This window comes from Crinia signifera, chromosome 3 (genome assembly GCF_055691185.1).
Source record: "Crinia signifera chromosome 3, ASM5569118v1, whole genome shotgun sequence".
NCBI classification, from domain to species: domain Eukaryota; kingdom Metazoa; phylum Chordata; class Amphibia; order Anura; family Myobatrachidae; genus Crinia; species Crinia signifera.
This window is the reverse complement of record NC_139219.1, coordinates 315,119,054-315,142,797: the sequence shown is the minus strand read 5'-3', so window position 1 is coordinate 315,142,797 and position 23,744 is coordinate 315,119,054. Positions and strand designations below refer to the sequence as shown.

The following is a 23,744-nucleotide window of genomic DNA, read 5'->3' as shown; positions in this document are numbered from 1 at the left end:
ACCACGTCAGCTGCGGTGAGGGCACCAGGTCAGCTGCTGCTGCTGCTGTGACGCCACGGCCGGGAACTTAGCCGTAAAATGTGAATCTTCACACTCAGGGGCAGATCTGTAATAAGCCTGGGGAAGTGATAAAGTGATAGGTGATAGCGCAGCAGCCAATCAGCTCCTGGCATTTTTCAAACCCAGCCTATAACTTGACAGTTAGAAGCTGATTGGCTGCTGGGTTATCACCTACCACTTTATCACTTCACCAGGCTTAATGCATATGCAACTCCGCCCGAAGTCGCTCGTCTGACGCTCAGCCTGCGACAGATCACGCATGGTCATATTTAAGGAAATACAGACGTACAAATACAATTTATTGAACAATTTGGAGCAGACACAGAGAGTAGAGTACTCCGTGAAGCCCCGCCCCAGGTTTTGATTTGCCCACGGGCTAGTCCAGGGCCGGATTATAATGGGGGCACAAGGGGTCAGTGCCCCTGGGCCCCATTCTAGCTAGAGGCCCCCTGTGGTTGGCATGTATTTTTTTTTTAGCTAAAGGTTTTGTGCATGGCAGTGGGGTAGTGCTGCAGATTCACCTATCTGTCAAGGTGAAAATGATTAATGGTGCTGAGCATCGGGAGCCAAGTGTGCAGTGCATTACTGGGAGTTGACTAAGTCCCATGACACTTTGCACCAGAGGGCAGAGGCTGAGACGTTTGTGCTGAGCTCTGATTGGTGGAGCTCATTGCATGCTTCTCAGGCCCATGGATACAGCAGCAGCCTAATCATGGGAGGGTTTTTAATCAGAGGCAGCACTGGGACTGTGAGGTCTCCTACAGAGTAAAGTGCAGAGGGACAAACACAGGCTTTTCATGTGGTATGTATGTATGTATGTATGTATGTGTGTGTGTGTGTGTGTGTATGTGTGTGTGTATATATATATATATATATATATATCCCCTGAAGTTACCCATTGACCAAGTTTATACTGCCTTTACTCTGTGTTTTGACAGTGTAATATTCCCCCATGCAGTTTGCGGCCAGTAATGACAAATGCAAGGGGGCCCCCCTGTCTAAAGTGCCCCGGGCCCCCGAAGGCTTAATCTGGCACTGGGCTAGTCTGTGAAAGTGAAACAAGGATGGCCATAGTTTGGTGCACCCATACATGGTCATCCAATACATAGCGGGCCAATCCTGGTTCACTCACAGTGAACTAAAATAGGCCTCTGCCCGGATGGTCGGGTTTTGCACATGCACATTTGTGCGCATATGCAAACCCTGACTGCGAACGGTCTCTTGGTGATTTGTAATATCGCCGGGGAGGGCGGGACGGGGGCGGTGGCGGCGCTGGGACATTGGAACGGACATGGGAACGCCCAGCGTTTCATGGGCAAACCATTGAATGATTTCGCCTGCTGCGGGCACATGCAAGGGGATACGGCGGCGGGGCGGGCACTCTGTGACTTGGTAAACTGTGATATTAGGCCCATTGTGCAACCATTGATGGTCACCTGGTATCTCACAAATCGATAGTTACCACCGATTGCAAACACATCAATGCCCATTTTTAATGCTGACTACAACTGCGACCACATCGGGGAACTGGCAGAGTTCACCGATCTCTATTGCAGAATACACATTTCTCTGGAAAAATGGCAACAGCACCGCAGCCTATGTGGCGAGGTACAGACCTGTGACGATCTATGCCTGTTCCCAGCATACTCTGCACCCAGTATAGGTTTCTGCAGGCACCACTCTAATGTATATACATACAAGGATGCAGATGCACACTGCTGCGTAGGAGGACAGAGAGGAGTCAGAACACAATACACTATCCAATGCACAACAATCCTACATATGATATTGTGATGACAGAGTCTTTCCGCTTGGCCCGGTCATTGTTGCACTCCGTAAGGCGGAGGTGGCTGCGCCGCGGCCTGCACAATGTGGATGATATCTGCAGCATGTGCTTTGGGAGACAGTGAAGACTCGTGTGCTCCTGATACGCCTCTCCCAACTTCCTCCCATGCTCCTGGCTCTAATCTCTGGATGCTTCTCTCTCTACTCATTTCCTTTATAATCTGAGACAATACACCAATCCCAATGTCAGAGGCACTTGTCATACAGCTCCCTACAGCTCCCTGAATGTATATTCCCCAACCCTGTGATTTCGGGTGTGGTATAGGACCCCGACAGGCGGGATCCCGACAGTCATTAGCCCGAGGTTGGGATCCCAACTGGTCGGATTCAGACAGCGGGGGGAGTGCAACGAAGAACCTTGCGGGCACGCTGCGCTCACCACTCTGCGGGCTATGCTCGCCACCTATTCTCCCTCTATGGGGGTCGTGGACCCCCACAGGGGAGAATAGCCGGTGGCCATCGGGTTCCCAAATGTCAAGGTTTTAACAATCGGGAATCCGAAGTCGGTGTAATGACTGTCAGAATCCCCACTGTCTGTCAGCCATCCCCAGGGGTGCCGAGAGCGGGGGGAGCAGGTACAGTTTACCCCGGCCCGGGCCTGTCAGATGGGCCCGGGCCTGGACACACAGGGTTTTTTCTAATTTGGTGGCGATTGCGCCAGGTCTGAGTGCGCCGGAGTCAGCTTATAAGCGGCGGCATTGAGAGTGCGGATGTGGGCGGACGTGGGCCGGCGTGGAGGCAGCAGCATCACAGAGGTCCTTCCGCTCTCCGACTCCAGGGCCTGCTGAGATGCCACCATGTGACTTCGGAGTTTATCGTGGCTCGGCGACAGGATACTTAGGGACTTAGGGTATGTAGTCCCTGGGTGCAGGGAGAAGCTGGGTCAGAGAGAGGCCACCTCCCGCGTGAGCACCACCCACTTTGCAGAATCCAGCCCGCCCCGCTCCCCACATTCCCAGCTAGCAGCAGCAGGTGGCAGTGCCATGTCTCCAGCCCAGCAGTCCCAGACCTGGTTCCCCAACCATGTCCAGGTCACTGTGTTCCAAGGTGGAAGGTGGGTGGCTGGTTGCTCTCTGTCTGCTGCCTCCCTGCATGCTGCTGGGGCTGAGATCCAACTCTGGAAGTCAGCATGTAACCTCTGGCAGAGCATGTACTGTAACTCCATGACAACAAGCATGTTAACCCCTGGCAAAGCATGTAACCCCTGGCAGAGCATGTACTGTGACTCCATGACAACGAGCGTATTAACCCCTGGCAAAGCATGTAACTCATGTCAGAGCATGTACTGTAACTCCATGACAACGAGCATGTTAACCCCTGGCAGAGAATGTGAACCCCGGGCAGAGCATGTAACCCCTGGCAGAGCAGGTTAATCCCATGTCAGAGAATGTTAACTCCAGGCAGAGCATGTAAACCCTGGCAGAGCATGTAACTCCGGGCAGAGCATGTTAACTACTGGCAGAGCATATAACTCCAGGCAGAGCATGTAAACCCTGGCAGAGCATGTAACTCTGGGCAGAGCATGTTAACTACTGGCAGAGCATATAACTCCAGGCAGAGCATGTAAACCCATGGCAACGAGCATGTTAACCCTGGGCAGAGCATGTAAGCCCTGGTAGAGCATATTAACCCCTGGCAGAGCATGTAACTCTGAGCAGAGCATGTAACCCCTGGCAGAGCAGGTTAATCCCATGGCAAAGAGCATGTAACCCCTGGCAGAGCATGTAACTCCAGGCAGAGCATGTAAACCCATGGCATCGAGCATGTAACCCCTGGCAGAGCATGTTAACTACTGGCAGAGCATGTAACTCTGAGCAGAGCATGTAAACCCTGGCAGAGCATGTAACCCCTGGCAGAGCATGTAACCCCTGGCAGAGAATGTTAACCCCAGCAGAGCATGTAACCCCTGGCAGAGAATGTTAACCCCTGGCAGAGCATGTAACTCCAGGCAGAGAATGTAAACCCATGGCAACGAGCATGTTAATCCCTGGCAGAGCATGTAACCCCCCAGCAGAGCATGTTAACCCCTGGCAGAGCATGTAAACCCATGGCAACGAGCATGTTAACCCTGGGCAGAGCATGTAAACCCATGGCAAAGAGCATGTTAACCCCTGGCAGAGCATGTTAACCCCTGGCAGTGAATGTTAACCCCTGGCAGAGCATGTATCTCCGGGCAGAGCATGTAACCCCTGGCAGAGCATGTAACACCAGGCAGAGCATGTAACCCCTGGCAGAGCATGTAAACCCATGGCAACAAGCATGTTAACCCCTGGCAGAGCAGGTTAATCCCATGGCAAAGAGCATGTTAACCCCTGGCAAAGCATGTAACTCCTGGCAGAGCATGTAACTCCAGGCAGAGCATTTAACCCCTGGCAGAGCATGTAACTCCAGGCAGAGCATGTAACCCCTGGCAGAGCATGTAAACCCATGGCAACAAGCATGTTAACCCCTGGCAGAGCAGGTTAATCCCATGGCAAAGAGCATGTTAACCCCTGGCAAAGCATGTAACTCCAGGCAGAGCATGTAAACCCATGGCAATGAGCATGTTAACCCCTGGCATCAAGTATGAAGCCCATAGCAACGAGCATTTAGGTAAGTGGAACTTACAGTATGTGGCATAATATGTGTTGCATTATATGTATTAGACATTACAGTGTGTGGCATAATATGTGTTGCATTATATGTAATAGACATTACAGTGTGTGGCATAATATGCAATGAGCATTACGGTGTGTGGCATAACGTGTAATGGGCATTATGGCATGTGGTAAAATATGTAATAGGTATTGCGGTGTATGGCATAATGTGTACTGGCCACTACGGTGTGGCATAACATGTAATGAGCATTATGTGGTATAATATGTAATCGGTGTGTGACATGTGTAATAGACATTACGGTGTAAATTTTTGTCCCTGTATCCACCTTGGAAGCAGTGGTGTAACAAGGGTCCGCAGAGTGTGCGGGGAGCTCCGTCTGTAGGGGTCCCAGGAAGTTATTGTACTGGGGCCCAGGATTTATCTTGGTGGCCCTGGCCATCCAGCACCCGTGATTTCTACCCAGCTTGAGAACAGTGCCCTGGCTGTGATTAGGTCAGGGTTGCCTACCCTTCCGGAATGGCCGGGAGGCTCACGAAAATTGGGTCCCCCTCCGGCTCCCCGGAAAGGTGGGCAACTCTCCTGGATTTTGAGGGACCCCCCCGACCGTGGTGTTTAAATACTGCAAATCCGCGCGATCTGCGAATCAGGTTAGTTGCTGGTGATACCCTATATCATTTATGTTATCACCAGTTATTTATACTGTATAGCGCACACATGAGGCCTGATTCCTGTTCACTTGCAAAATAAAATTCTCTCTGTAATGGACAAAACCATGTGCACTGCAGCTGGGACAGATGTAACAGGTGCAGAGAGAATTACATTTCGGTGAGGTTTGTACTTCAAACTGATATCTATATTGCAGTGTAAAAATAATGCAGCCAGTATTTACCCTGCACAGAAACAAAATAACTCACCCAAATCTAACTCTCTCTGCACATGTTACATCTGCCCCCCTGCAGTGCAGCATGGTTTTGTCCATTAGAGAGAGAATTTGCTTTTGTGAGTGACCCAGAAACAGGCACCTATTCCACAGCGCTTTAAAGAGAAAATATTTGAACACTCACATCAGTCCATGCCCTAGTGGAGTTTACAATCTATATTCCCTACCACATGTACAGGTACACACACACAGACATTCTAGGGTTAATTTACCTACCAGTATATTTTGGGATTGTGGAAGGAAACCCACACAATCACAGGGAGAATATACAAAATATACACAGTTAGAGCCATGATGGGAATTGAGCCCATGACCTCAGTGCTGTGAGGCAGTAATGCTAACCATCACACCATCCGTGCTACCCACAGAAGCCTACCCATCACGGATTCCTCCCAGCATCCCCCGCAATTTGCCTTTGCGAGTGAACCAGAATAATGGCCAATGTGTAAAATACAGCATAATGAAATGTCTCCTACGAGACTGCCACGGGATAGCACTGGCTGGCTGGCTGACTAGTGTCATTCCCCTGTGCAGTGTGAGGCTTTGCTTTGTATTCCTGTATGGTGTTGTTGCCACAGAGGAGTTACTGGGGAGAGAGCCGCTGATAAGCCACCACACAGAAGGTACTGGCCGATAAGGAACGCTGCGTTATCCTTCCCCTGTGTCTCTATGTAGATTCATTAGCTGCGTTCCATCTCCTTACACACGGAGGACTCTGTACACGTCTGGTTCTACTAGATTAGAACATTGCAGATCACTCACGATGCTATGTGTATAGTAGTAGTACATTTATTTATAAGGCGCCGCAAAGTGTCCGCAGCGCCGTACATAGCAAACAAAAAAAAAATTACAAGGTAACGTACAGGGTGTGTTGAAAAATACAGTATAAATAGGGGTATAGCTGGTAGAACTAAAATCAGCATCAGTTCAGAAGTAGGTGTGGAAATTGTCGAGGAGACTGAAGATGAAGTAGAGGAAGGGAAGAACAGGACAGGAGCACAGGTGAGGTAAAGAGGTAGGGTGAGTACGTGAGGAAGTAGGGCCCTACTCATAAGAGTTAACATACTAAAAATAGGTGGGTGGACGAACGAAATACAATAGGATAAGTAGGAACGGAGGCAGGATGTATACCATTATTACGTACCTGTTTGCTTACACAGTCTGTATATAGATATATCTCTATATATTATTGGCGGTGTGTACTAATAATTTACTTTTGCTTATATACAGTATATACACTAGTTAAAAGCCCATCAAAATGATGGCTTAAGGTGTGTGCACACAGTGCAATATCGCTGGCAATATGGTCGCTGATTGCAGGACCAAGTTTCCCTCTGCGGCTCCCCCGGCAGAGTCTCCTTTTCATCAGTGACCATCTCTGGTCGCTGATGGAAACGGGACACTGAGAAATATATTGCACCGTGTGTACACAGCTTTAGTCCCTATCTGCTCCGCCTCCTACCTCCAATCTCTGTCTTCACAGCTCCCTCTCTTCATATCCAGCAACTTTGAAATATATAATTTTGGTTTCACTTTCTGTTAAGAGGTAATTTGGTCCGTTGAGTGGCCTCTAGTGGTCACTGGTGGTACTTCCTCTCAAAAAGGTGAATAGGATCTAGCCTTTTATACAAAGTAGTCCTATCCATATGAAAAATGCATGAATGAATTAAATTAATGACACATTAAAAAAAAAAAAAAACATTTTAAAAAAAGTACAAATTTGAATTCTCCTATATCAGACATTCTCTAGTGATCTAAGAGGCTAAAAACTGTTAGACCCACCAAAAACCGCACCCCCTGCACTAGCCCGTGCCCTTAAAAAATTACAGAAACATAACTTTGTAAAGAGGTCTGTGTGCAAATCACCACAGGGTTCTGGAGAACTGCAGAAGTGTGTCTTTACTACTTGTAAAGTCGCCCTGAGCAATGGCTGCTGCAGCGCTTCCTGTATGACCAACACATCCTGTGTAACAAACAATGATGCAATCCACATACAGCCGGTTTATCCTTTAATTCCATTACCTTTAAGGATAATCTGTGCTCAGTAGAGTGAAATTATATGTATTTAAAAGATGACTTGAGTAAGTCAATTAAAAGCTTCTTATACCATTGTGTCAGCATTTACCAGAGCATCATGTGAGAGTGGCCCGTTCCTACTAATTGTTCTAACACCGACGTCTTACATAGCACAACCTGCTTGAATAATCTATTTGTAGATTATGATTCAACAAGGAGGAATTACAGTGTTTAAACAGGCAGAGAAGCCAAATAACACCAATGTATGAGATTTCACGGCCGCTTTGATTACGCGAGGGCTGCATAGGCATGAGTGCATTAAAGAGCCTGTGGATTTTTTTGATTGGTTAATGAAAAGGTTGTTGCTAGGTAGATTACCCAGTAACCTTAGGGTTAGGGTTTTTGTGTTTGGTAGATTAGCCACCCAGTCAACCTCTCAAAGGGGGGCGGGGGGGTGGCGTGGATTGGATGCGGCCACCGACCTGCTCCAGGGGAGGGAATATGGCCGTGGGCTCCATGGGGGGGTGGATGCGGCCACAGACGCCGTGGGGGGGGGGGGGGGGGAATGTGGGGGTCTGGGATATGTGTGGGCACACTCACCTGGCTCCAGGGGGGTACCGTGCTCCAAACTGCCTCCCTTCAGTGGCCGGCGCCCCTGGTTAGTGTCAAGTTCAATCATAATAATTCAATAGGCACCTTAATGGGTGGCAAGAACCTTCCTCAGATATTTCTAAAGAAATAATATGTTCCTCAAACTGATACTGGACAAGATAAATCCTGCCGGCTATCATGATGTGATAGATTACATCGGAGCCCGACAGATCAGAAGGAAATGTTTTACATATCTAACGTGAGCTGTATCAAGCTTTATGGGCCCCACACACAGGGCGACATTCAGACATTTCTGAGTGATTTTACTAAATCACTCAGAAAATGCCTGAAAACACATGTAAATCACTGTTTGTGTGTGTGTGTGTAGACCACACAGCGATTCAAATGTGTGGCCCGGGTCAGATCATTTCAGTGCAGTCACTCAGAAGCTTCTGCACATCTCCCGCATGTGTTTCGCGGGCAGGTAAGCAGGGCCTCTGAGCAAGCAATGCAGCACCCCCGACCCCCCCCCCCCCCTTCCCCACCCGTAGCAACCCTGACCCCCCCTCCCCCACCCGCGGCACCCCGAGAGCTGGGCACGCCCCCAAAAATGACGAAAAACAGGGGTTGCGGCGGTAGGCTGCGCCCAGCCTGAGTCCGCGGCCACATGACAGGTGTCTCTGCCCCCTTTTTGGCTTGAGCGCGCCCGCGGCACAACAGGTCCGGAGCCCATCAGCAAAAGAGTTGGGCGGTATGGTTAATTCGTTATAGGAGTCCCCATAAATCTGTAACCGCTTTGTAAAAAAAAAATGACAGTTTGAAAATTGACAGTTAGGAGCTCCATGGCAGATGCTTTATCACTCTCAATTTTATCGCTCTTAAAATATATACACCTGGGGGTTCTGTCCTGGCGACATACAGAGCTCTGGGTGATCTCCGTGCGCTGATAGACTTATCAGTGTATTTGCCTATCTCCCTGGTCACAGACATTCCCCAGGCTGGTGCGATGGGTGTGTCCATACCAAGCAGTCGCGTGGAATCGAAAGCCACAGTGAAGGATTCCAGAGCATTGTCCCAGCCGCACATTCTGTATTGTCCCATCACCGCGGTAATGATTCATTAGTATTTGTGCAGGAGGCGTGGCTGAGGCTGTGGCTGCGGCGCTGGGCTCATAAACCCACAGCACATGCTATTTCTCACCTGAACTTCATCTGCGTTATCACTTATATCCACCCCTTTATATCATTATATACAGCTTACACGTAAAGGGGAGACACATACGTGATACGCTGCAGCTGAATGTGGGCCGCACAGTATTTTATTATTCATTCTGCTGGATGAAAGGTCTCTGACCTCGGTGCCAAGTCATGCCCGCAGCCCCATTGTTCTGCCGCTCATTAATAATGCACTTTCTATTTACTGTTCTGTACAAATTGAGGATCTGGTTGTCAAAAGCATAATACAAGGGCAGTCGACGGCTTGTGCGGAATGATATTAAAAACCATAATTAGTGTATTTGTAGTAATACAAACACCCTGATTCTGATTGACTCGGACATGTTTTTAGCACTGCGCATATTTGCATATGTGCATGTGCAGGGCTGCTGTGTGGATGCCTTCGAAGCGCAGCAGTGGGCGCGATATGGAGAGAGATAAACTACCAATCAAACAGTTCCAGTAATTTTACAAACACAGCCTGTAACATGGCCGTCGGCCCTGATTGGCTGGTACTTTATTTCTCTCTCTGCTTTATTTCCAAGGTTTGGTGTGTCTAACTCTATGGGGTGTATGCAATGCGGCCGGCGAGGGGGTTAAACTGCGGGGATCGTCGAAAACAAGCGATCCTCGCCGTTTAACCCCCACGCCGGCCGCTCACCCTATTCAACGTTCCGGGGGAATCCTCGCTGTCAGATGACAGTGAGGATTCCCCCAAACATAGAGGTTTGTGGCTAATGCAGGGAGCCCGCTACAGTTAGCTGCGCGTCTCGCTGTTTTAGCTGCTGCATACGCCATATGTAGGGGTTCACAGCTTGAATACTGCCCAATGGCTGATAGTGTCACACCCACTCAACACTGGTGACACCCACACACTACTGGCCACACCCGCACAGCACTTTTCACAATCAGAGCCAGATTAAGGTCTAAATGGGCCTGGAGCTGAAAATGATCAAGGGCCTATTATGCGCAATAATAGGGGTTGCGGCCAGCACCTAATAATGTGGGGGGCGTGACCAGTGCTCTGGTTGGGTGGTCTGCTCATGGGTGTGTCTCTATTTGTGTAAATACTTTCAACTAATTATATACTGTATGCCCTGAAAAGGCAGGGGGCTGGCATAGGAAAAATGCAGGGAGATATATTGGTGGGTGCCCTCCAAAGGTGCACCCGCAGGATGCCGATGTCCTAAGATACTTGCGGGGTGAGGCGGCACTCCAGTCATAAAAAAATACTTAAACCGAAACTTGGTAGACAATATGTCAGCACTTTTTATGTGGTAACCTAAGTTTACCACACCAGATACCCCTTATACAAATCATGCAACACAATAGTAACCCCTTATACTGTACTTGCTTCTTACACATTATGCCACATGGAATGAGACGAAGTTCACACCGATTGAGCAAAAATTCACACTATGGCACACAGATTGAGTCAAAATTCACGTTATGCCACACAGATTAAGGAAAAATTAATAATTTTGCCACATGAATTGAGCCAAAATACACACTAAAGCAGGCATTTCCAAACAGTGGCCCTCCAGCTGTTGTGAAACTACACGTTCCAGCAAGCCTTGACATAGTTTTAGCATTCCCTAATTGCAAAACTGTGGCAATGCATGATGGGACTTGTAGTTTCACAGCTGGAGGGCCATAGTTTGGACATGCCTGCACTATACCAAACAGATTGAGCAATAATGCACAATATGCTTCATAAACAGGGGCATTGCGGGCCAAAGGCACACATTAAAAATTTACACCATAATGCCCATTACATGTTAAGCCTCACACCATAATCTCCATTACGTATTATGCCAAACACCATAATGCCTATTAAAAATTATGCTACATAAGTGCTGCTTACCTACGTGCTAATTGCCAGGGGTTCCCGCATCATTGCCATGTGGCATTACATGCTCATTGCCAAGGGGGAATACATGCTCGCGGTAACTGGGGGACAGTCGCCGCCGGGCAGAAATGAGAGCCATTAACAGCCGGGCAGAGAGCAGAGAGCTGCCCGGCTGTATTCAGAGCACTGCATATCCCGGCTATTTGAAATAATACCCCTTTCATACCAGAAAATGCAAAGAATATGGTCCCAGGATCATGCAGGGACATTCTCGGACTGGCCCCTTTTACACCAGCCTAGTCCCTGCATTTTCTGGTGTGAGGGGGAGAGAAAACCACCCGCCCCCCTTTAAACAACTAGCTATATTTTCATAACCAACTGACCCATTTACATGTGGCCTTCTAATGATTTTGGTCCCGTGAAACTGGGCCGTTTGGTTCCAGAGAAATCTGTCCTCAAACAACATGAACAGCCATGAAATTACATTTCAGAAATGAAAAAAAAAAATAGTTTTACCTGCAATATCTCTAGAACCAATGAACCCATATGGTCCAGGTATCAGATTGAAGGCCCAGCGATTTGGGTTCGACTGAGATCAACCTCGAGTTTCTGTGATGCTGTAGGGGGAACTGGCAGCCGTTGAACTGGGTGGAGGTCGGAATTAGCGGGTCCCATGTTATCCTATGGGGAAAACGTTCCAGGTTTGCCTGGCGGTATCTCCGGTTCCCGGGGGGCTAGCGACGCGGGGCTGGTCTCGTTGGAAAGCCCTGACCCTCAGCTACAAAATGGGCCTATTTGGAGAGTGGGCCTGGAGCTATAGCTCCATCAGGCCCATTGTTAATCCGGCTCTGCTCACAATAAGCATCATGCTGTAATGTGTACTTAGAGATGTAAGGAAACCCTGTAACTTTTATTAATGGACTACTGACATTATCTACAAGCTCTGGGTGAGGCTCTCCAGCTATAGTAGAACTATAAGTCCCAGCAGATCATCCACTGCCTCTGTCTTCCCCTCTGCATTAATTACCTTTGCCAGCACATATCCACTAACCTCCTCTTGGCAAGTGGCTAAAATGATGACAACAATAGTAATATTATGCAGTATAAGGGGCAGCGCGGAGCTGCCGCAGGAATGGGATCATTGGTTCCACCAAATGTTGGTTGACAGTCATTAGGTCAACACCATTGGGTTGACATACTGGAAGGTCGACAGGGGTCTAGGTCGACATGGGGCAAGGTTGACAGGTGTCTAGGTCGACATGGATTAGGTCAACAGTCAAAAGTTTGACATGGGGTTTTTCACTGTTTTTTTACCCGAATGTCGACACAGCTGACATGGACACAGTTTTAAGTGCACCACGTCCCCTCACATGGCTCGCCATGCTTTGGGCACTATTTTATTCTCCCACCATGCCCTAGTGGATGGTAGGGCATGAAATACCGCCTGTCGGCACATGTCGGCTGAAAAAAGTGAAAACCGACCTTTTGACTGTTGACCTAACCCATGTCGACCTAACGCGTGTGTCAACCTAGACACCTGTCGACCTTGTCCCATGTCGACCTAGACACCTGTTAACCTTGACCCATGTCGACCTTCCAGTATGTCGACCCATCTTATGGTCGACCCATTGACTGTATCCCCTGCTGCATATACCCATATACTTTCCTATGTGTGTGGATTTGAGTCCTCCATCAGTGCAGTAGACCAGAGAGCAGCTACCAGGAAGACAAGACAGGAGGCTTGCAATGAGGTGGGAGAATGTGAGCTTAGAAAGTTCAGTACTAGTTCCATTATATTTGTGTATTTATTATAATGGTATATTTAAACTTTTATTGACTATTCATTTATATTATTTAAATGTTTGATTCAGCCAATACCAGTATAGACCATCTATAGCAGGGGTGGCCAACCGGTCAGAGGTAAAGAGCCGAAAAATATCGGTAGTCAAGCTAAAGAGCCGACATCATGCGCGCGCCGAAGGCGCATGCGCCAAAAAAAGGGGCGTAGTCTATTTTAAACCCCTTGGGTGGGTGTGATACAAATATGCCTCCAATAGTGCAGTGCCATATATACATATGCCCCCCAACAGTGCCAGATACACATATGCCCCCCACACGGTGCCAGGTATGCCCCTACGGTGCCAGAAAGCTGGTATGCCCCCACAGTGCCAAAAAGCTGATATGCCCCCACAGTGCCACAAACTGCTATGCCCCCACAGTGCCACAAACTGCTATGCCCCCACAGTGCCACAAACTGATATGCCCCCACAGTGCCACAAACTGATATGCCCCCACAGTGCCACAAACTGCTATGCCCCCACAGTGCCACAAACTGCTATGCCCCCACAGTGCAAATTTCCCAGCAGCAGCACTCACCGTTGTTGCTGCTGCTGCCGGGCGGGGAGAGGACAGTCTGGTGTCCCCCTGCAGTCCTCCTGTCATGTCACCGATGGGAGGAGAGCACAGCACACCGCACGTCTCCTTCCTCCTCACTTCCCTGTGACTGGGCCGTCCACCAATCAAAGCTCGCTGTCCGGCTCCTGATTGGCTGCTGGCCCGCGAGCTCTAATTGGCGGACGGCCCAGTCACAAGGATGCACAGTAAGGGGTAGGAGAGATGCGTGATACGCGCTCTCCTCCCCTCAGAAGGAGAAGGGATTCAGGGAACCGGCAGCAGGGGGGACTGGGACGGACGGTGGGCGGCGGGCAGCAGTGGGAGCAGGAGCCGCACTTTACAAGGGGGAGAGCCGCATGAGGCTCAAGAGCCTCGGGTTGGCCACCACTGCTCTATAGCGTTAGATATTAATACTGTATACCATACAGTATCCAGTGTTGAAAAAGACCAATACCAATGTGTATATTAATGTCCAGGGATCGTTACTTGGTTCTTCTACCGCTCCCCCAGACTACCACATTGCTCCAATGTTGTGCAGAGTGCGAGATTGTGGACTGAATTTGTAACCGCCCCTTTAGAAATCCTGCGTTTGCCACTGCAGGTGCCATAGGACACACCTGGTAGGGATATCCACACACACAGCCCCATCGTGCATGTGCAAAATCCCAGCGACTACAGCGACTGCGCACATTCTCACCATCAATAGGTAAAGCACCGTTAAATTCTCTTGCTATGGTTAAAAGGACAACACAAGGTTGCAAAAACAGCCTCATCGCATGAAGACCATCCCTAATCCTGACAAGGGTCCAGAATAAGGGCGATCCTGCCTGTCAGATGTTTAAATGTAGCAGAAGCATTTTCCAATCTCAGCAAATTACTGAGAATAATAGAAAAACAAGGAAAAGGGAAAAGGACTGGAAAACAGAGATAACGCGCTGGCTTGTGTCACCCTAGAGAAGTGCCGATTGGAACGGTCAGTGTAAGTCACGCGTGTTATTTGTGTTCCCCATCTCGGAACCGTACCCTTGTACATCATAGATTTGGCAATAACATGCCGCAATAATCTGTACATTCCTCGGCCTGCTGTGGAAACTGAAAGACGGAGCATCTTATACTGGGCCAAATCAACAGGCACGTAACTGGGCAAAACTATGCTGCACTGCAGGTGGGGCAGATGGAACATGTGCACAGAGAGAGTTAGATTTGTAAGTTAAAACTGAAATCTAAATTGCATTGTAAAAATAAAGCAGACGATATTTACCCCGCACAGAAACAATATAATCCACCCAAATCTAACTCTCTCTCTGCACTTTACATCAGCCCCACCTGCAGTGCAGCATGGGTTTGCCCAGTTGTGTGCTTTTTTTGCTTTGCTAACAAAACTGAATCAGATCTGCTGTGTAGCACACACCAGCACAACTTCCAGCTGCTTGGCCCTAATTCCCAGCTTTTATTAACCTTGTGCTATTTACCTGGTTGGAGGGGCAAAGGGGGCCTGAGTCTACAATTGTCCATTACATCTGTCTGCAACAGGGGCTGTGCTTCACTTCCAACTGTGTCCATGCCGACTGTGTCGACATTCGGGTCGAAAAACAGTGAAAAAACCCATGTCGACCTCGCGACCTGTCGACCGAAAGTCATGTTGACTGTTTCACCTGTACATTCTATATGTCGGTATTTTGACCTTGTCGGCATTTTAAATGTCGGGATTTTGTCCTTGTCGGGATTTTAAATGTCGGGATTTTGTCCTTGTCAGCATTTTGTCCTTGTCGGTATTATGACCCTGGTGGGATTTTGTCCGTCGGGATTTCATACCGAATCCCTCTCTATCCCTCTCCCACCTCTCGTTCTCTCTCTTCAACCCTACATCTACCACTTTCTCTCTCCCACCCTTCCCCTACCTCTACCAATCCCTTCTCTCACTTCCTCTCTTTCCCACCCTTACTCTCTCACCCCCAATCCCTTCTCTCTCTCTTCCTCTTTTACAGTACATCTCTCTCTCTTCCCCCTCTCTTTCCCACCCACTGTCCCGCCTGCATACCCTCCAACTGTACCTATTTAGCCGGTACAGTACCGTTTTTTAACGGTCTGTACCGGCTAAAAATAAATGTACCGATTGTACCGATTTCCGAATATTCCGGCAGCCACTCCACCAATTTGCGGTGGCTGCGCCGGTCGGATCGGGTCCCGTGGCGGTGTGAAGAGGAAATTCTGTGCAGCACCCGTTCCCAGTGGTGCCTTGCATCTCCCGGTCCCGGCAGCCAGCTTGCTTTCAGCCACGTCATTGGGACCTGCTTCCGCAGGACTGTCTCTGTCCATGACACGTACAGGATGCCCGGCACATGTGCCATTGATCCGGACACCAGAGGCTGTACAAGGCAGCACAGCGGGGGATTGGGCAAAAACCGGACTGCCGGACACCACCTGTGTCCGTCTCCCTGCAGTGACCTCTAGTGTGGAGTCGCTATGCGCGCTCCTGTCCGCCCGGGGGATGGGGAGTGATTACACACATTCTCCTACCCCATAGCTGCAGCTGCTTATCCGGACTAGCGCTGCCTCTACTGCTGCTGCTGCTGGACTGGGTGAGTGCAGGGAGACTGACACAGCAGGTCCAGTGGTCCGTGCAGCAACAGGGTTTTATTATTTTATTGACATTATTAACAAATTAAAATGTTCCCATATTCACAGAGTCCAATGCCCTTGTGACCACGCCCCATTTGCCCGTGGCCACGCCCCTTCCCCCAATGTGTACCGATTTCTACCCTTCCAATGTTGGAGGGTATGCACCTAATCTCTCCCTAGCCTCCCCCTCTCTATTGTTTTCTCTCTCTCTCTCTCTCACCCTCTACCTCTTTCCCACTCTTTTCCCCAACTCCTCTCTCTCTCTCTCTCTCTCTCTCTCTCTCTCTCTCTCTCACTCTGCCCCCCACCGACCATCCCTCCCTTTCTCTCTCTCCCACCCTCCCTCTTTCCCACCCTTTCTCACCCCCCACTTCTCTCTCTCACACATTTATTGGGGCAGATTTATTAAGCTCGGTGAAGTGATAAAGTGTCTGGTTTTTATCACCAGCCAATCAGCTCCCACCTGTCATTTTTCAAACCAAGCCTGTAACTTTACAGGTAGGAGCTGATTGGCCGGTGATAAAAACCAGACAGTTTATCACTTCACCGAGCTTAATAAATCCGAGTCTGTCTCTTCCTGTAACTCCCTCCACCTCTCTCTCGTGCTCTTGCCCCCCCCCCCCCCACACACACACACACACACACACACACACACACACTCTCCCTCATGAGTTCAAACTATAGGGTTTAAGCATATGCATTGTAGTGGATTACGGAGATTTCGGGCTCACACTTGAGCAGGGTTTACAGATGACTGATATTACACTGGAAATCTTACTTTTTTAACTCTTCCCATCACCATGAGCAAACTTTAGAGGAACCCATGTTCCAGAAAATACTCCATGAGACATTGCCCTGATGTACCATTCCAAACCATGATACATGGTGATAAGGAATGCTAAGTGATGGGGCATTATTGCCAATATTGTTAATATCTTCCTAAATCTAGTTGTGATCATGATCCGCCAAACCTTATAGTGGCAGTATATTACCATAACAACGATATTACTTAGCAGAATGGGCTGTCCATAATAAGATATATATACAGTTATTTCAGTCAGTATTCATGGTGACACCACAATGTTGGCTGGTGAAATATCAACATTGCCAGAATATTCACATTATAGTTAGGCTGCGGGCGGGAAGGTTAGTTTTCGGTTGGTTAGGTTAAATAAGGCTAGGCGGTGTGTTGGAGGTGTGGCAAAGTTCTTACCACACCCAGGGGTGTGGCATGATAAGAGGGCAGGTGGAGCAGCCAGTGACCCATAGAAAATAAGCAGATTCTCGCTATCTTCTTGATTGCTGTGGGCAGCTTTGCAACTTGTCCTCTTTAGAAATTTTAATAAATCTCCCATCTAAAAGCAACGATGGAATGCGACACAACAATCTCTCTGAAAGGCATAAGCAGCCGCGCGTCCTTAACTGCTGGAATAGACTCAGTACTAGGTCACCAAGGTTCCCACTCCGTGACAAATGTCACCTGCTCTACCAGAACTGTCAGGATTTATGGCCGGCCATTCAGGGGCCAGTTCTGCCGCTCAGCCAGGGAGCTAGACGAAAGGCTGTATCCAATTTGGTATCAGTGCCCAAACTGGTCACATCCAGCCACCTGCTGCTCAGACCGAGTGGGAAGGTGGCATGGAGCAATGTTCAAAAGTGGAAATATGGGAATTGGCGTTATGTTCAAATTGATATATATATATATATATATATATATATATATATATATTTTATTTTGAATTGGATATATATATTTTATTTTGAATTGGGACCAGCATTAGACATATACTTGCTGGCATTTAAAGCTTGCCCTCCATGATACCCAGGAAGGGAAGTGAGAGGGTTCACATGGCACAGACCACCCATCCCACTACTTAATGTTGTGATTGCACCAGTGAGCAGCCAATGGCAGATCCACAATAACTGTGCAATTCACCGTGAATCTCTCCGTCATGCCTACGAACGTTTCACCTCACCGCGGTCGACCCAAGACAATGGTTATTGTATTGAGAGTGCAGATATGGCAAATAAACACATCAGGTTCTAATGCATAGATAGACAGTCAATAGATCGACACAAATGGTCGACGTGGTTAAAATGTTGATCGGTACTAAGTAGATAGAGCTTAAGGGTGACAGGTACAAAGGAGCTGATTCAGACCCTTCGCTGGGCAGTGAAATTAACGCCTGAGCGAATATCGGAGGACTGCGCATGCGTACGGATCATGTTGCGTATGCGTGATCCCACTGTGCGAAGAAAGCCAGCGGTGGCTCTTCTTCACAGGCCATATGTAACTAGATTTAAACACTATGGGCCTTATTCAGCTCCATTCGTTCGGACCCCTTCGTTCGCAAGGCTTCCGATGGTGGGCATATGCGCATGGTAATTTCTGCGTATGTGCAAATGCCGGGTGCGTGCGGCCAGGATGATCGCTGAGTGCAGGCACCCAAGTGTGCACGTGAGGGGCGTGAAGGGGTGTGGGGCGGCGGCCCTGGCCATTTGCATATGAGAATGCCCAGCGTTTCATGGGCATTCTCATGAGACCGCTGGGCATTCTCGTGCAAACGCCCCGATGATCATCAGCTGCCCGCCCACGACAATATTCAGTGGTGACAGTGATGCGAATGGATTTGCTGGATTTTGCATGGCTGCGATGGCGGATACATGTTTACACAGAGGATGAAACAGCATCAAATCACACAATAAAATGTGTACTTGGTATGAGATTTGTCTCTATATAAATGACCCCCTTCTATTTTACTAATGCTCTGATTACCTACTGACCCCTGTCCACCCACTGCGCCTCGCCGTGTTATTTTGTGTACCAGTTCTGTTATCCGTATGTTAATGACATAACTTTGCGTTATCTTTCCTGAGATTTTTTGCTCCGCCCTGTTTGCGTCATCCTCTGTCGCATCCTCACTTCTACAGTGTATCTGTTTCATTTGATTATATATTTGCTTTCCTAATTTTATTGCTTGTTTGATGTAAGATTGTTTTATTGACATGCTACAATATAAAATATGATGGGAATAAAAGTAACATCTGCCATATCTGAGGCAGGATCTACAGGCCTTGATGTCGGGGGCTTTGACGTCTCTCTGGTGACACAGAATCGGATTTTTAGAAGTGAAAGATTGAAGTTAGTGGAATGATATCAGTCAGCTATTGTACGTGTGTACAGAGGGCAGTATAGAACCCATCCCAGACCAGGTACACAATGGCTAAATAGGCTGAAACCACTATATACAGTACTAGCTAGATACAAATAAATGATCTGTCACATGGTACCATGTCCCATTATCCATGTTGATGACACCACCAGCAAAATTTTTTTTTTTTTTTTTTTATATTTAAATAAGTGCTTTCAGTGTTTCATAGGGGGTTATTTTGGTTCACTCTTTCTGTCAAAATCATTCTTAGATGGACAAAACCATGTGCACTGCAGTTGGGGCAGATGCAAAATGTGCAGAGAGAATTAGATTTGGGTGGATTATTTTGTTTCTGTGCAGGGCAAATACTGACTGCTTTATTTTTACACTGCAACATAGATCTCACTTTGAAGGAAAACCCCACCCAAATCTAATTCTCTCTGCACAAGTAACATCTGCCCCACCTGCAGTGCACATGGTTTTGTCCATCTAAGAAGGATTTTGTCAGAAAGAGTGAACCAAAATAACCCCCATAGTTAGAGCGGGCTCTTGCTAGTAGGTGTGACATGGCTTATCACACCTGTAAGCCGTGGGCAAAGTAATACACTGTAGCCCTTAAGCACCCATTCACAGGAACCAAATAAATCAAGACACGCCCTCCCCTGCAGTCCTACACCATCTGTGGCTGTCAGCACTCTGTGGATTGCACCAGACATGTACCAATCAGCATGCTGACAGCCATTCACTGTCTGGCTGCAGGCTGGGAAGCATCCTGGCCTCTCTGTTTGATTGGCCCCTGCTCAAGTGCCCCTAGAATTGTGGGGTCCTGTGCAGCTGCCTAGTGTGCCGATGCATTATTAAATAGCGTGCTGCTTGCTGCCAGCGGGGCACCCATATTTTCGTCTGAACAAATACTCTCAAAAATAGTCATCTTGTCAAATCCCATAGGATCTAATGATATCATGGAGACACTCTGTGCCTCATGCCTCAGAGCCATCACTGGTTTCAAGTGAAGTAATAGGCTGAATATTGCTTGGCTGCCTCCGTACAGTATATACGTGTCTGGTACTGATTAAAATGACAAAATTAAGTGTGCCAGCATGCACAGTGCAATATTTACCTCAAGGCCTGCCAGCTTAGCCAGTGTACGGTTATATACAGTGACGTCACCAAACGCCACACTCCCAAACAAGTTCCAGCATCTACACCAACAAGTTCCTGACTCAGTGCATCCAGCTACCAGCAGGTGTGTTTTAAAGTCACTTTAAATAATAATAAAATAACCTTATTCATTTAACAAGCCCACTGTGTAAACGGTGCGATTTACGACTGACAAGTTATATAAATAAAACAGCGGAGTTGTGAGCAGCGTTAGGCGGTGTTTGGCACCTGCATGCGGTACATATATCGTTGTCCTAGCAAACATCTACACATTGCTACAGCCATCCTAGCAATCGGCAAACCTACCAGGCATCAGCCCTGACATTAAACTTGCCGTTAAAACCAAATAATACCAGGAAGATGCAACAGCCCGGAACACTAGCCACAAAGCCGTGGGTGTACGACACGGAGATACAAAGCACACCAAGAATGACCAGTCTTCAAATATGGGGCCCAATTCAGTCCTGATCGCATGGGCGCAAATTTGTGCACCCATCTTTGATTTAAGATGACATCCCGCTAGAGTGAAATCCCACCTTGTAGGTATGGATGTGTACGGCTACACATCCAGACGCAGCAGTGCGAATATGTCCAAAACCAACGTCACACACCCTTCCCTAAGACGCTCATACACACCTAGCATTTCATCAGACACTCTCAGCGTTTTCTGGCACGCCTGCGTTTCACTTAGCACTCCCACTAAATGGACAGTTTCCACCGCCAGACGCCTACTTCCTATCAATCGCCTTGCGAACATTGTACGTATAGAATTAGTTGCATGATTTCATTGGCCTCGCGTATGCGTAGTGGCAACCATACACATGCGCAGTGTATCAATAATCGAAGTTGCAGCCGAGCAATTGGGCCAAGCGGATCAGCCTAAAACATCTGCAATATTCGCCACCCCTCCACCCCATACCTGGGTGTGCAATGACTTACCTTTACAAATAGCTCGATTTCAGGGTCCTTCTCTCCGTTAGAAGGAGCACCGTCTGTCATTTTGTTAAAATTAAACAAAAATAAAAAACTTTTTTTCTCCCAATTTTTTTTTCTTTTTCTTTTTGTAAGTATGAGCAGCAGCAAAACCAAAGTCCCAGCGAGAATCGGTCCTCTCAGTGCATGAGGTGTGGGCGGCGGGTCTCAGTGAAGCATCCTCTGTCCCCCAGCTGGAGGCAACGCTACTAAACAGGCTGCAGGAAAGCAGTCATGTCCCCGGCTGGTTATTGTATCCTCTCCTGTCAGGGATCTGTTCACACTGACAGACCAAAATAGCCCAGAGCTAAAGGAGCTGGGAGTGGTGCAGGGACTGAGGACGGTCGGGCTACACCTATGGCATTGCCTGTGTGACTGGCAGCCCCTCCCAGGCCGGTGTGACTGACACACATGACAGCGTGCTGATATTTACTGTATAACTCTGTCAATGCTGACGCCCAGCACACAGTGCTATCTGGAAGCACCCTAGGAACAGTTATAGAATAACTATTACATGCATTATATACTGTATATACCAGCTGAGGTCGCCGGTGTTGCTGGGGTTTGGTTGTACAATTAGCATTACTTGAACTTTATCCTTCTTTTGTTTTTAGCTGAACCGCTCGCCATGACCATGATGTGCCCGGCATACACCTGTCTGTGGCGGGCTCATGGTGTGACCGGCATACACCTGTCTATGGTGGGCCCATGGTGTGACCGGCATACACCTGTCTGTGGTGGGCTCATGGTGTGACCGGCATACACCTGTCTATGGTGGGCCCATGGTGTGATCGGCATTCACCTGTCTGTGGTGGGCTCATGGTGTGACCGGCATACACCTGTCTGTGGCGGGCTCATGGTGTGATCGGCATACACCTGTCTGTGGTGGGCTCATGGTGTGACCAGCATACACCTGTCTGTGGTGGGCTCATGGTGTGACCGGCATACACCTGTCTGTGGTGGGCCCATGGTGTGATCGGCATACACCTGTCTGTGGTGGGCCCATGGTGTGACCGGCATACACCTGTCTGTAGTGGGCCCATGGTGTGACCGGCATACACCTATCTGTGGTGGGCCCATGGTGTGCCCGGCATACACCTGTCAATGGTGGGCCCATGGTGTGACCGGCATACACCTGTCTGTGGTGGGCTCATGATGTGACCGGCATACACCTGTCTGTGGTGGGCTCATGATGTGACCGGCATACACCTGTTTGTGGTGGGCTCATGGTGTGACCGGCATACACCTGTCTGTGGTGGGCTCATGGTGTGACCGGCATACACCTGTCTGTGGTGGGCTCATGGTGTGACCGGCATACACCTGTCAATGGTGGGCCCATGGTGTGACCGGCATACACCTGTCTGTGGTGGGCTCATGATGTGACCGGCATACACCTGTTTGTGGTGGGCTCATGGTGTGACCGGCATACACCTGTCTGTGGTGGGCTCATGGTGTGACCGGCATACACCTGTCTGTGGTGGGCTCATGGTGTGACCGGCATACACCTGTCTGTGGTGGGCTCCCGGATCTGACCAATTTTTTTTATGGGTCCGAAACATCCCCGTTTTCTGCAGCACTACCAGGTGTTATGGGGCGTGGCCTATGCAAATGAGGGTCCGTACGCAAATTATGTCCCCCCCCCCCCCCCCCCCGACGGCCCACACCCACTTTTCATCCTCTGGGTCACTGAATAGACGCTGTGCGCATGCTGGGGGGACTGCCAACTGCCCCCTCTGCGGGACACTGCCAACTGCCCCCCTGCGGGACTGTCCCAAAAAAACGGTTCCGCCAAAAACGGGACTATTGGGACGTATGCACATTATTGGGAGGTATGCTCTCCAACTCCAACGTATGCACATTATTCTGGCCATTTTTAGAAATGCTGAAAAATCAAATAAATTACGCTTAATCTGCAATTTTATACCAATTGCTTTGAGGCAGAAGCACTAATTTAGGGGAAAATGTACTAACACTTCTAAAAATGAAGAGTGTGGATGTTGCCCATAGCAACCAATCAGATTCTGTCTATCATTTGTAGGATGCAATAAAGAAACGATAACTAGGATCTGATTGGTTGCTATGGGCAACGCAGTTTAGTTTTGTAGAAAGCTGAACACACCCGTGTTTAAGGGATACGAGTCAGATCAGGTCCGTTTGGGCTAAATGTGTCATTAGGCTCCACCCCTTAATGGTTAAAACGCCAGAACTGGTTCATATTTGCACAGGGGTGGGGCCAAATGTGTTTCCATTAAAACCTTTCACTAGGCTCCTCCCCCAGTGCTTGCGGATTCCCTATATTAATCTTCCCACCTCGCTGCACAACATAAAGA

The 23,744-nt window shown here is 48.5% G+C and overlaps 1 protein-coding gene across 3 annotated transcripts in view; it reads right to left on the bottom strand.

Annotated features, from left to right (window-relative positions):
- Positions 1-23,744, bottom strand: part of CLIC5 (CLIC family member 5) — a 112,651-nt gene that overhangs the window by 46,139 nt on the left and 42,768 nt on the right. Inside the window, exon 1 of one of the 3 annotated variants that reach the window (XM_083178687.1) lies at positions 21,382-21,730. The exons of the other annotated variants lie outside the window; for them this stretch is intronic. Coding sequence (XP_083034813.1) covers positions 21,382-21,441 — 60 coding nt within the window. The 5' untranslated portion in view covers positions 21,442-21,730. Of the gene's footprint in view, positions 1-21,381; positions 21,731-23,744 lie in introns of those variants that run through there. 3 annotated transcript variants of the gene reach the window in all.